The sequence below is a fragment of the Nematolebias whitei genome, chromosome 23, assembly GCF_014905685.2.
Source record: "Nematolebias whitei isolate Nwh7 chromosome 23, NemWhi1, whole genome shotgun sequence".
NCBI lineage: Eukaryota > Metazoa > Chordata > Actinopteri > Cyprinodontiformes > Rivulidae > Nematolebias > Nematolebias whitei.
The window spans coordinates 16294507-16309436 of NC_056520.1; the positions used below are offsets into that span (position 1 = coordinate 16294507).

Here is a 14930-nt window from a genome sequence, read left to right on the forward strand (position 1 = left end):
TTTTTTTAAGGCTAAAGATAAGTGAGTCCCTCTTGTAAATGAGTCCTCATGGCTCAGATTAGCCTGTATAAATAAAGGTTGAATGAAAATAAAACCTCCATGACCCAGAAAGGAAGAAGCAGGTAAAGATAATGGGTGGATAGTTCTAATTCTACTAATGCTAATGTTAAAATGGCAAATGTTAATTTTACTGCTGTTGAAGCTTATTATATTGCTACCAAATCTAGTAATTCAAATTCGCTTTCAGCTACTGTGAATTTTATTACTACTAATGCTAATCTAATGTTTTGTTAATTTGGCTTTTAAAGGGTGGTGCAGCAAGTAATTTTAGATTAACAGCCCATAAAACTAAAATCTAGTATTCCTAAAATCCATCAAATTTATGAGATATGTTTTATCCACACAATGAAAAACTTGACAACTTTATATTTTTATACTTTCTAATACTGGTACTTTATTCAGAAGCAAAAAAAAAAACCATTTTAAAACTTTTATTATATATTATTAAAAATTAGACAAAACTGAGTAAGGACAAAAATCAGATTTTATTACGTCTGATTCTTGTTTACTGTCCATCAGCTAGGCAAACGCTGATATGGCCCACTGTTTTACATCTGTGGGGCATTGTGGATACTTCTGCAGCGCTTCCATGATCTGACTCTGATCCAGCATGAGCCTCATCAGTTGGTACTCCCTCTGAGTTTTGGCTGAGGAGCCGTCGACCGGTCGAATAAGTTCCAGCTGCTGCAGGTGCTCGAAGGCCTGCGGGCAAAAAAAATGAGACGGGAATGATCACCTGAGACCCGTTGCACAAAAGTAGGATTAATAAATCCAGGATACCAGCAGGAAGCCGCACTTGAGCAATCCTTGAGCTCGCAAGCAAGCTTCATTGGTGGCACACATGTCAAGCCACGCGTCCATTTCTAAAGAATGTGGGTTCACAATTTTCTTATTAGACCCACTCAGTGGATCACAGATTTCCTGATTAAACATGGACAGCAGGATGCGTGCATCCCACTTGTCTCCAGCAGAATAACGGATAATAGTGGATTTATATGAAGAAGCATGATCACTAAATGGGGAAAGATGTAGTTAAATAAGAGCTTCAAAAGTAAAACAAAAACTGAAATGCTAAATTAAATCACTCTGTTAAAGGTCAGAGAAAACAGACGTTTTACGAGAGATTTAACAGTGGAGTGAAGTGGCCTGTGTAATATTGAGGGGCAGATTGTTCCAGAGTTTAGGGCCAACGACTGAAAAAGCCCGATCTCTGAGCTTCAGCCTGGTTTTTGGTACAACCAAAAGCAGCTGGTCAGATGATCTCAGCACCTGAAAAGGAACATAAGGATGAAGTAGGTCAGAGAAATATGAGGGTGCAAGGCCATTAATGTACTTAAAGGTCAATAGGAGAATTTAAATTTTTTTTTTGTAGAACAGAGTTCATCTGTTTATTAAACTCAAAGTCTGAGTCTAAAACCATCCCAAGATTTGTAACAGACTGCTTAAGATATGACTCGAGAGGGTCAAGGTTAACGGGAACAGAGACCGCAGTAGAGCTAGGGCTAAACAATGATTTCAGTTTTCTGATAGTTGAAAATTTAAAAAAAATTATACCATCCATGCTTTAATGTCAAGACATTTTAACAGGGGGCGAATTGTGCACAAACTATTTGGTTTTAAGGGCGGTTAAATCTGACTATCATCAGCATAGCAATGAAACGAAAGACCACGTTCCCTCAGGATAGACCCCAAGGGGAGCAGATGCAACGAAAACAGAAGGGGTCCAATAATCGAGCCCTGTGGGACCCCACAGGAAAGAGGCACTAAACTACTACCAACATTAACACAAAAACTCCTGTCACTAATAAATATTTAATTAAGCTTCACTTTTAGCCTGGTTGGGACCAGGATAGTTTCGGAGGATTATTTTCCATGGAAACATGCACCTCCTTTTTTGGGCAACAGAATCGAATGTTAATTCATCCAGGATAACGCGATAAATCCTTGATCCTACTTTTGTACAATGGGCGTCTGAACTGTTGGGTGTGATGTTTTGTTTTTCCGTTTCTGTTGCTCACCTTCATGATAACAGGCTGGTCGAAGTTGTACATGGAGTTGGATTTCCTCTGCAGGAACTTCTTAAACTCTGAACACGAGGAGTGGAAAAAATACAGGAAGTGCCAGAAGTTCCAGAATAATTGTACAATAAAAAATAAATGTGTAGACGTGTCTAATAGACGTGTCTGATGAGTAAATAAAACGTCGTAACTGTACAGCAAGTTCATCTGTGCCTCATGTTCTCGTTTTTGCGTATTTTAAATCTTACCGTTGTGAACCATCTGCAGATTGAACGGCTCTCCTTTGTAGACGTCATTCAGGTGTTTCATGGCGATGATCAGGCACAGCTCCAAGATGGACAGACCTAAAAAGACGAGCACAGATTCGACATGGGCACCGAGCTGCTTACAGACGAACACTTTCATCCTGTTGAGTTTTACCGTGGAGCATGCTGGCCTTTGTGTCGGCGAAACACAGACGACTGGCGTCCAGCAGGTCGGCTGGTTTGATGGTAGGTTTGGCAACTGAGACGCGGCTCAGACATGGCATCTACGAAACATTTGGTTGGCACCATGTTTGTGTCTTAAGAACGTACAGATTGGAAGAGTCTTACCAGCAGCGCGTGCAAAGAGCGGAAGTCTTTACTGGAGTTAAAGTGCCTCTGCAGAACTTCCTCTACGGCTTTGTCCTCGCAGAGAGTCTGAAAATAAAAACTAAAACATAAAACCCCTTTTTTTTTTGTAGAAGAAACGCCGTCGTTCGATTCACCTTCACGCTGGCGTTCCACTCCTGAGCAAAGTTGCTGTCGGGGACGTCGTCTGGCAGGCTGAGCTGGGCTTGAACCCGGTCCAGGTACTGAGGGAACGTCAGGCTGCTCAGCAGGTGGATCTGGCGGTGGGAGAACCGCGACTTCACTCGCTTCTCCAGCAGCTCCAGCACGTCCTGGATGGCAGCGAATGAGAGTTTCAGCTAGGCCTGCCACGATAACTAATTTTGCTGGGCGATTGTCTCAGAAATTATTGCGATAAACGATAATATTGATTGAAATTTGACAATAATCAGTAATTATTGTTACATTCAAGAAGAAATGTTTAATTTGTTTTGCATGTAGTACCTTTTTTCGACCACCGATGGCAGTATAAGACGGTTTGAACTGAAGGATGGATAGTGAGGGAGCGAGCAGCGTGTCTCTTTAAGAAAAATGGGAGGGAGGCCCCTGACGTGACACGGTTTGGTTCTCAAAATGGCAGACGCTAGGTGTGATTTGAGCTCTTAGCTTAGCATTTTTCACACAAAGCTTTAAATAAAAAAATCAGTAAACAAGTTCTCAGCTTCTTTTTGCAGAGGAAAAACTTTTTACACAAAGGCACGGGTTTCAACCGTGAATTTTGGCGCTTCAACAAGACGGAGGTTTCTTCCCCGAGGTCGGCCTGTTAGCTTAGCTCGTAGCTTAGTTTCTCAGCTTAACTGCTTTTAACGATCCAAAAACGTGATTTTGGACGATTAAAACGGATTTTAAAGAGAAAGGAGAAAAGGAGGGGTCAGTGAAGAGCACCAGAGTTGAACTTTTTGTCATCCAGTGTCTTCAGTACAAAGAGACGAAACGATAAAGCTGATAAATGAAAATGAGGTTGATAATTTTCATTTATCGTGTGATTAATTGATTTATTGTTTATAGCGACAGAACAAGTTGCAGCCCACATGTTTTCAGTCTCTGAACAACGATGGAGCTAAAATTGATACTGCCCACCAACAAAAGACTGATCATCCTTTTGCCTATTTGTGTGTTAGCAAAAAATCTCATGAACTGCAGGATGGTTTTGAATAAACACCCAGGAAAGTACAGAAATTGCATTTCCTGCTAAATCAAGTGTGAATGCTTGTTCCAGAAGAACTTGCTGAAATTAGCAAAAACATGATGAAATATAGCTGAAATGAATGCAGAAGCCTAGCAGAAGAAAGCAGAAAGAACACATATTTGCTGAATTAGGTTTAAATAATCAGAAATGAGCACAGAAATTAGGAAAATAGCTAAAAAAAAGGTGAAATGACCAAAAAATAGCTGAAAGTAGCTGAAAAGGCAAAAAGAAGCTTAAACTACTAGAAGGAAATGGAATGAGCTAAAATATGCTCCAAAAATCTGGAATGATCTGAAAAAGCCAAATTTAGTATAAAACAGCTAAATAGTAGCTGAAATACCAGAAAAAGTTGAAGCAAGCAGAAATAAGCTGGAATTACCAGAAAGAAGTTAATTAGGCTGAAAGTAGCAGAAATTGCCATTGAAAAACTTGAATTTATCTGAAATTAGCTAAAATGCTAATAAGGTAGCTGAAAAGGTAGAAAAAGCCTAAATTAGTAAAAAGAACAGATGAACTGAAAGAAGCAGAAATGAGCACAAAAAAGTGGAAAGTATCTGAAAAAAGCTGAAATTGCCACCAAAAAAAAGAAGCTGAAAAGTACAAACCGGATTCCAAAAAACTTGGGACACTAAACAAATTGTGAATAAAAACTGAATGCAATGATGTGGAGATGGCAAATGTCAATATTTTATTCGTAATATAACATAGATGACAGATCAAAAGTTTAATCTGAGTAAATGTAACATTTTATAGGAAAAATATGTTGATTCAAAATTTCAGTGTCAACAAATCACAAAAAAGTTGGGACAAGTAGCAATAAGTGGCTGGAAAAAGGAAATTGAGCATAAAACGAACAGCTAGAAGACCAACTAACACTAATTAGGTCAATTGACAACATGATTGGGTATAAAAAGAGCTTCTCAGAGTGTCAGTGTCTCTCAGAAGCCAAGAAGGTAAGAGGATCACCAATTCCACCATTGTTGCGCAGAAAGATAGTGCAGCAATACCAGAATGGTGTTACCCAGTGTAAAATAGCAAAGACTTTTAAGTTATCATCATCAACCGTGCATAACATCATCAAAAGATTCAGAGAATCTGGAACAATCGCTGTGCGTAAGGGTCAAGGCCGTAAAACTCTACTGGATGCTCGTGATCTCCGGGCCCTTAAACGTCACTGCACCTCAAACAGGAATGCCACTGTCAAGGAAATAACAGAATGGGCTCAGGAATACTTCCAGAAAGCATTGTCAGTGAACACAATCCACCGTGCCATCCGCCGTTGCCAGCTGAAACTCTACAGTGCAAAGAGGAAGCCGTTTCTAAGCAAGCTCCACAAGCTCAGACGTTTGCACTGGGCCAGGGGTCATTTAAAATGGAGTGTGACAAAATGGAAGACTGTTCTGTGGTCAGATGAGTCACGATTTGAAGTTCTTTATGGAACACTGGGACGCCATGTCATCCGGACCAGAGAGGACAAGGGTAGCCAAAGTTGTTATCAACGCTCCGTTCAGAAGCCTGCATCACTGATGGTATGGGGTTGCATGAGCGCTTGTGGCATGGGCAGCTTGCATGTCTGGAAAGGCACCATTAATGCAGAGAACTATGTTCAGGTTCTAGAACAACATATGCTCCCATCTAGACGTCATCTCTTTCAAGGAAGACCCTGCATTTTTCAACACGATAATGCCAGACCACATTCTGCAGCAATCACAACATCATGGCTACGTAGGAGAAGGATCCGGGTACTGAAATGGCCAGCCTGCAGTCCAGATCTTTCACCTATAGAGAACATTTGGCACATCATAAAGAGGAAGGTGCGACAAAGAAGGCCCAAGACGATTGAACAGTTAGAGGCCTGTATTAGACATGAATGGGAGAGCATTCCTATTTCTAAACTTGAGAAACTGGTCTCCTCTGTCCCCAGACGTCTGTTGAGTGTTGTAAGAAGAAGGGGGGATGCCACACAGTGGTAAAAATGGACTTGTCCCAACTTTTTTGGGATTTGTTGACGCCATGAAATTTGGAAACAACAGATTTTTCCCTTAAAAAGATACATTCTCTCAGTTTAAACTTTTGATCTGTGATTTGTGTTCTATTCTGAATAAAATATTAGATGTTGGCACCTCCACATCATTGCATTCAGTTTTTATTCACAATTTGTTTAGTGTCCCAACTTTTTTGGAATCCAGTTTGTAGCTAAATAGGCAGAAAGAAGCTTACATTACAGTAGGAAGTGGAGAAAGCACAGTTATTGCTGAATTAGGTTGAAAACACTTGAAATGAGTGCTAAAATTTGTGGAAATAGCTGAATAGGCTAAAATTAGCATAAAACAGCTAAATAATAGCTGAAAAATCAAAAATAGAAGAAATCAACTGAAAGGGGCAAAACATGCTGAAATTAGTAGAAAGAAGATGATTAAGCTGAAAGTAGCAGAAATTACCACGAAAAACTTGAATTTATCTGAAAATAGCTGAAATTTGTTTAAAAATGTGCTAAAAAGGTAGAACAAACATAAATTAGCATAACAAAGCCCAGTGAGGCCGAAAAAAGCAGAAATGAGCATAAAAATCAAAATTATCTGGGGAAAAAAAGCTGAAATAAAATAAATGCTGAAAAGTAACTAAAAAGGCAGAAAGAAGCTGAATCTACAAGAAGGCAGTGAAGTGAGCACATTGTTGCTGAATTAGGCTGAACAATGTTGAAATGGGTGCCAAAAATGTGGAAATAGCTGAAAAAGCCTAAATTAGCCTAAAAAGAGCTAAATAGTCGCTGAAAGAGTAGAGAAAGCTGAAACTTGCATAAATCAGCTGAAAGGAGCATATAAAGCTGAAATTAGCAAGAAGTTACAAGAAGCACAAAAATGTTGTAGTTAGCAGAAAAACTGAAAGGAGCAAAAAAAAATTGCTGAAAAAAAATTGCTGAAATTAGCTGAAAAAAGTTTAAATTTGTACAAGGAAGCTGAAAGAAGCTGAAAAATAGATCACAGTAGAGTGAATGCTTCACAAGCGTGCACACAATAAGCACTGTGTGCACACCTTCAGCTGATTAAGTGTTGGACTCAGTTCATTTCAAGATGGCTGCCACAGCTAAACAACATTAGCTAATCAGTTGGCAGCAGCTCGGTAAATTTCACAGATATTGCGCTAAAACTTGGTGTGGTAGTAGCTGAGAGTCGCCCACAACATATACTCTGCAGACATTGTACATAATTCATGGTTGAGCTAAAATGTGTCACCATAAGATGATCTAAAACTTCAGTAGGAAAGGAGGCGGGCGATGTGCCCTTTTTAGGCTTACCAGTCTGCAAGTGATGCCGACCACAGCGACGGGCGCCTGGGCAGACTGGGAGACGTCCAACAGATTGTAGAGCAGCGTCTGGTTCTTATGGTGGGCGAAGAGGTCGAACTCATCCAGGACGAACAGCACCGGGCGGCTGCTGCTGCGATCGCCTGGGCGGGACAAGAAAGGGAGCATTTAATAAATCCCGCCTTTTCTTAAAGTGCTGGATTTTAAGGTCAAAAGTCCCAAAATTAAAAAAATACCTTTTTTTAACGCATCCAGAAGGAAAGCTAAATTTTCCGCAAAGCTTCCCTGAAACGAAACAAAGACGAGATGTTTTCGCAACAGTTTTCAAACCCGTTGCGTAATCTCGTCGCGAGGACCTACAAACACTTTGTCGCCAACGACGTTTTCCAAGTGGAGCTGTCTGGTTATTTCCTTCAGGGCGATTCTGTCGTCTGTCTGCAGCAGGCCTGCGGTAAACAATTCAGTTCAGTTTATTTATACAGCATCAAGTCACAACTGAAGTCCTCTCAGGGCATCAAACATTTATATATAAAAATAATAATTTAACGTTATTTATCTGAGGAGCAGACCGCTTTGAATTTAACTTCATCACAGAACTCTCATCTTGAGCAAGCATGAAGGAGACAGTGGAAAGGAAAAACTCCCTCATGAGGAAGAAACCTGTAGCAGAACCAGACTCAGGACAAGCGTCCATCTGCTTCGACCGGCTGGGTTTGAGAGGAACAGGAAGGAGGAACAGATACACAATGGCAGGTCAAGAATAACATGTTTAGAAATTATATTAAATGAAAACTATTCAACTGTAACAATTCATTTAAAGAAATGAGGTCAATTTATCCTCTAGTTGTCTAAGCCTATAGCAGCATAATAAGCCAACACTAACTATAGGATTTATCAGAAACGAGAGGCCCAGTCTTAAAACTGGACAATGTGTCAGCCTCACGGACAGAAACTGGAAGTTGGTTCCTCAAGAGAGGAGCCTGATAACTGAAAGATCTGCCTCCCGTTCGGCTTTTGGAAACTCTAGGAACCGCAAGTAAACCTGCAGTCTGAGAGCAAAGTGCTCTGTTAGGAAAGTATGGAACAATAAGATTTACAATATAAGATGGAGCTAGGTTGTTGAGGGCTTTGTATGTTATAAGTAAATTTTTGAATTCTATTCTGGACTTGACAGGGAGCCAATGGAGAGAAGCTAAAACTGGAGAGATATGAGCTCTCCCATCAACTCCAGTTAAGACTCTGGCAGCAGCATTTTGGATCAACTGAAGACGTTTTAAAGAAGATTTTGGACACCCAGATAATAAACCATTGCAATAGTCCAGTCTAGATGTGACAAATGCATGAACCAGTTTTTTCTGCATCATTTTTAGATAAGATGTTTCTAATGTTAGTGATATTACGCAGGTGGAAGAAGGCGGCTCTAGTAACGTTTTTAATGTGGGGGATAAAAGACATGTCCTGATCAAAAATAACACCAAGACATTAGAGCTAGGGGCCAGATTAATGCCATCCAAGGAGGGCAAAAGACTGAAAAATGTATTCCTAAGATGCTCAGGTTCAAAAACTAAAGTCTTGTCTGTGTTCAAAAGTGTAAAATGTAGTGTCATCCAGGTTTTTATGTCTTTAAGACATGCTTATAGTCTAAGTACCTGATTGGATTCATTGGGTTTCATGGACAAATATAATTGTATATCATCAGCATAACAATGAAAATGTATCCCATGCTGTTTAATAACATTACCTAATGGAAGCATATACAAGGTAAAGAGTACTGGACTAAGCATTGAACCCTGCGGAACTCCATGACTAAATTTGATGTATGAAGAAGATTCATTATTTATATTTAAACAGGTGAAAAGATGTAAGACGTCCAGACTGAAGTTAAAAACGCAAACAAATTCCGGAGCGTTTGTAGATTACCGTTGAGATGAACCAGCAGGAGGTTTTTCTGCACTTCCTGTTCCTTCGACAGCTCCCTCAGCACACACCTCAGCAGCTGCAAACAAACACACACACACACACACACCGGCAGATGTGACAAAGCTCTTGGGATTCAAAGCCTCAGTGCATCACGTTTTTAACTGGAGGCTCACCGTGGTTTTCCCCGCTCCTCTGGGGCCCACGATTAGCACGGAGTTGCTCTCCCCGTGGATGGCGGTCCGTTTCAGCAGCTCCTCGAGGTGCCTGCAGGTACAAGGTCTCTGTTCAGAACACTCCCTGCAGGAAAAACGTCTCGTCGAATAAGAAGTCTGCAAGGTGGATTTCACTTCCTGCTCCAGAGAGCTTCTGGAGTTGAGTCCAAACCAGCTGCAATCTGGGACATTCCTGTCAGCCTGGCTCAACTGAACTGGGTCTGAGGTCATTGAGGGAGTTTTGGCTGCTATTTAAAAGTAACTCTTTGATATTTTTAGGAATTTTTACTGAAAACAAAGCTATAATTCCATAAATGTTCATTTTTACTATAAGATCAGTAATAGTGTTTATGAATAGATGTTTATGAAGCATTCACACTAGTGTGATCCATTTTTCTTCAATGCATTTTTCAGCATCTTTCTCTTTCTACAATTTTTGTGCTATTTCAACAAATAATAAATCAAAACATTCAGCTCATTCAGGAGAAGGGTGCTATGACTTTTGGTATTGGTGCAACTTTAGCTGTTTGAAATATTTAACCTTTTCTGCCACTTTTTCCTTCATAGAAAATGAATTGAGCTCATTTTACCTCCTTCAAAACTTTAGACGTGTTTACAACGTTTTACTGCTCCTTTCACATTTTGCTCTGCTTCAGCTTCTTTCAGCTTCCATGTGCAAATTTAAACATTTTTTCAGCTACTTTCAGCTGTTTTGTGCTCCTTTCAGGTTCTTTCCTACGACTACAACATTTTTGTGCTTCTTCTAACTACTTTGCTAATTTCAGCGTTTTATGCTCCTTTTAGCTTATTTTTGCAAGTTTCAGCTTTTCTACTATTTCAGCTACTATATAACTGTATTATGCTAGTTTAAGCTTGTTCAGCTAATTCCAGTTTTTGCATTCATTTCAACTTTTTTCAGCCTACTTCTGCAAAAATGTGCTCTCCACTTTCTTCTTGTAATTTCAGCTTCTTTGTGACTTTTAGCTACTTTTCAGCTCTTTATTTTTTGTTGCTCAATTCACTTTTTTCAGATAATTTCCACCTTTATGTTCTTTTCTGCTTCTTTCAGCCAAACTGGGTAAACATGTGTTCTTTCTGCCTTATTCTGCTAATTTAAGCTTTTTCTACCTCTTCAGCTACAATTTAAGCACTTTTTAGCTGATTTCAGCTGTTCTCAGATAAATTCAAGTTTTCCGTGGTAATTTCTGCTTCTGTCAGCCTAATTAACTTCTTACTGCTAATTTCAGCTTGTTATGCTCCTTTTATATAATTTCTGCTAGTTTAAGCTTTTTCTGTAATTTCAGCTACTATTTAGCTTTTTTTTATGCTAAATTAAGCCTTTTCAGCTAATTCCACATTTTTTTTAGCTCATTTCAGTTCTTTCCACTTCCTTCTGGTTCCTTCTATGTTAATTTCTGCCTTTTCAGCAATTTTCAGCTTTTTTAAGCTAATGTCCTAATTTTTGTGCTCATTTCTGCTTATTTAAGCACAATTCAGCAAATGTGTGTTCTTTCTGCTTTCTTCTGCTAATTTAGGCTTTTTCTTTATTTCAGCTAAATTTCAGCATGTTTTTAGCTAATTTCAGCTGTTTTTCCAGCAAGTTCTTCAGCACTCACACTGCCTTTTTGCAGGAAATGTCATTTTTCTACTTTCAGGTATTTTTATAGTAAATGTGCATTTCTTCTCAGAGAGACACAAAATGCACCAACTTGTGTTGTGCTTCCACTCCCTCGGGTCGCTCAGGGAGCTGCCGTTGACAGAAACGCTCCCTTAAAATCTGCTGAACCTGGAAACAAAAAAGGCAACAATACATCTAACTATTTACACCATAAACAGAAAAGATTTAGCATAAATGGATGTAAACAAACCTGAGCGATGCACTCTCCTATGGGCAGATGCACATTTTTGACTTTTCTCTTACTCATTATATGACAGGACTGTAAAACATGTTAAAAATATGTTACGGCAGAACTTTTGTACACTCAACACACTTAAACAACATTCCAACAATTTTGCAGCAGCATTGTTAGAAATATACTTTAAAGAAAAGGTTATCCTGAACTTTATCAAACGGTGAAGTTTGGAAGAGTTTTCAACAGTAGTTTTCCTATGTACAATTCTGAAATGTGGGTACGCATTCAATGTAAACAAAACACTTATCTACACATTTCACGCAACAAATCTGACTACGCATCATTACATTAAAAACTGTTGAACTTCTCCATCCCAAATGGCTTTTCGGTGCATGTCGACATTTTTTACCTATTTGCAGTCACTTCGAACGTTTTCGTAGTTAAACAAACACTGTGTGCAGATTTTGTTTCTCACTTTTTGATTTTTGATTTTTTACCAGTGAGTACCTTTAATTTTTCAATCATATTCATTCCACCTTTATTTATACAGGTTAGCCTCATTGAGCCTCGAGGACTCATTTACAAGAGAGACCTGATTTTAACAAAGAGTCATGACAACACTAGACAATCATAAATGAAAGCATATCAATAGGAAAAAAAATGGAAGAAAAGGATACATTACGGATGGATGGATGGATGATGGATGGATGCATTATGGATGGATGGATAGATATTGGATGGATGGGTGGATGATGGATGGATGGGTGAATGGATGGACAGACGGATGGATTATAATACCAATAGATGGATGGATTATGGATGGATGGATGAATAGATGATGGACAGATGGATGATAAATAGATGGATGGATGACAGATGTATGAATGATGCATAGATGGATGATAGATAGATGGATGAATGGATGGATGATGATGGATGGACAGGTGGATGGATGGATGATAACTACATGGGTGGATGGATGACAGATGGATGATGATAGATGGATGACAGATAGATGGATGAATGATAGATGGATGGATGCATGATAGATGGGTGGATGATGGATGGATGGACGGACTAAAATTTGCAGGTGGATGAAAAAAGCCTAAACTTCCATTTTCAGACCTTTTTGTTTAATAATCTTTGACATAATAAAAGTTTTAATTAATCTCTGATCTGTAGTTATGAGTCACTCATGGCAGCATGTTCTCAGATTGAGACCATATGGTCAGATGTGTTTAATAAAACAATATTAATCCAACAAGTCATTTAAAATATCACAATTCCATTATTTCTATCTACGACGTTTGGCTCTATATTATGGAATTATAAAAGGTTAACTAGACATTCATTAGAAAACACCTTGTGCAATAATTACTATATTTTTGTGTTTGCATTAAAGAAATTAAAGCTTTTATTGGGTAATTTCTATGCCGAATTATAAAGCAGATCATGATGTTGAGAATTAACACAAGTTGAACTGAGAAGTGCCTAAAGACAGCCAGCCAGGATGGGTTCACTTATTTGTTTTATTTAAAACACGGAGTTTGGCGACCTTTCTCTGTGCGCGTGCCCGCAGCTCAGATCCGCTGTAAATCAGCGAGGCGAGTTGTGATTCAGAGTCGATTGAGATCATTTATGTTGTTTGTTCACAAAACTATCAGCAAACTCCATGTACAGATATAAAAACTTAACTTACCAGAGGGGCTCACGCTAAGGCGTGATCAATCTTCGCGGGAATATGTCTCCGCTAGCGATGACGACTTCCGGCTTTGGCTGAATCTCCCCTCTGATTGGCTGAAAGATGTGGAGCCTCGTCAACAAGATTTAACTTAAAATATTTAACAACAATAATAATAACAATAAGAACAATACTACTACTACTACTAATAATATAATAGAAACGTAGTGTTTACTCTGTTGGTTGAATAATGTAGATTTGTAAATGTCGCCCCCTACAGGCTATAAAAGTAACTCCAGCAGATTTGATAAATTAATGTTAAGTTTTATAACAAAGTCCATGCTCAATAATCCAGGTATACAATCCAACATTTTTCAGTCTGTTGGATAGTATACCTGGATTATTGAGCATGGACTTTGTTGTTTTCAACCAGTTTGACACGACTGTCAACAAGGAAGAGTGCCGGCAATGGAGGAGGGGGCATGACAAAGAGACCATCTTAGCACCAACATAACTGGTTTGTTCCACTTTGGAGTAAGCTGATGGGGGAAGAATCAGTTTTGTGTTGTGCGTTTCCTTGACTGATGAAGCCTTCTGGATCGAAGGCGAAACGTTTCAGCACAAAAAAAGAAACTGTCCAGATGACCTGACTGAAAAATGTTGGGTTAAGTTTTATGTTTTGTTTATGTATCATATTTACACAGATGTACACAAGAATGTTTTATCAACAAAAATTATATGTTTGAATTTAAACTTTATGGAATATTTTATTTCTTAAGACACTTTTCGCCTTTTTTAAGACATTGTAACTGCTAAAAAAAAAGAAATATAACTGTTTTTCAGTTTAGTTTTACAGGTGTGTGTGTGTGTGTGTGTGTGTGTGTGTGTGTGTGTTAAATAATACCAAAATCTTATAGAAAAATCTGTTCTCCAAAAAAAATCATTTTTTTCTAACAACAGAATAACTATATTTTTATGTTATGAAACAAAACTATATAAAATGAATAAACAACATATCTACAGAAACATTTGATATACGAATGGCTAAAATAACACAAAGTCTACAGAAACTAAGTGCAAAAAAAATTAAAGAAAAATAAAAACAACTTAACACAATTAGTCGTTGAATTATTAGTTTTGAACTTGCGGTTTGACCTGAAGAATAAAGAATATAAAAATCATTTAGAAGTGATGTTTCAGGTTTTATTTTCTACTTTAGTCATCCCAGCATGAATCCACCACAGCTCAGACATTTAATAAAATATCAACAGTTGAATAAAACACCTTTTTATATTAAATCATTCACAGTGAAGATAAAACTATCCACTGTGTCTTTGAGCTGACTGATTAATAAAACAGGAAATGCCACAAATGGTCTGATCTCACATTCATTCAATGTAAAATACGATCCCCGCTCACATGCAGCTCTGCCTTCGTCCTTAAAAATACTGAAGCGTCTTTTCTCCCAGCAGCTCATTTGTCGTCTCCTCAGGTTTGACCTTCAGAGCTGCGTTTCCTCGCACCTGAAATCCTCGTTCTTTAAGCTGTTATGTGTTTAATTGATCGTGTTTGAGCCTTTTCATCCAGTGCAACGTGAGAGTTTGGAGTTTAAACTGATAATCATGTCTAGTCTTGTTCAATTTACTTAATGCATCAAGAATAACTAGAGAAACTGCATTTTCTGCAAAAATGCATTGTGAATGTCTATGGCAGAAGAACTTGCTGAAAAACAGCTGAAATTAACTAAAAAAAATCTGAAATGTAGCTGAAATGAAAGAACAAGCATAAATTAGCAGAAGAAAGCAGAAAGAATTTTGCTGAATTTGGTTACAATAAGCAGAAATAAGCACAAAAAAATAGAAAATCAGCTAATAAAGCTAAAATTAGCAAAAAAATATGAGCTAAAAAATGTGGAATTAGCTGAAAAATGCTATTTGCATAAAAACTGCTAAATAGTAGCTGAATTAGCAGAAAAAGCTGACACTAGCTGAAAAAGCTGAAAGGAGCATAAGAAGCTGAAATTAGCAGAAAGAAGTTAAT

General features: G+C 38.3%; 1 protein-coding gene across 1 annotated transcript; it reads right to left on the reverse strand.

The window, feature by feature from the left end:
* Positions 1 to 579: 579 nt before the first annotated feature.
* On the reverse strand, positions 580 to 12983 carry orc4 (origin recognition complex, subunit 4). Its single transcript, XM_037696357.1, has 14 exons — positions 12909 to 12983; positions 11225 to 11293; positions 11066 to 11142; positions 9318 to 9408; positions 9145 to 9220; positions 7585 to 7670; positions 7461 to 7509; positions 7216 to 7367; positions 2827 to 3000; positions 2672 to 2758; positions 2499 to 2607; positions 2327 to 2422; positions 2079 to 2146; positions 580 to 762 (listed from the first exon to the last, which is right to left on the reverse strand). Exons 2-14 carry the CDS (start codon positions 11279 to 11281, stop codon positions 580 to 582), a joined length of 1305 nt encoding a protein of 434 aa, XP_037552285.1. The 5' UTR covers positions 11282 to 11293; positions 12909 to 12983.
* Positions 12984 to 14930: the final 1947 nt, after the last annotated feature.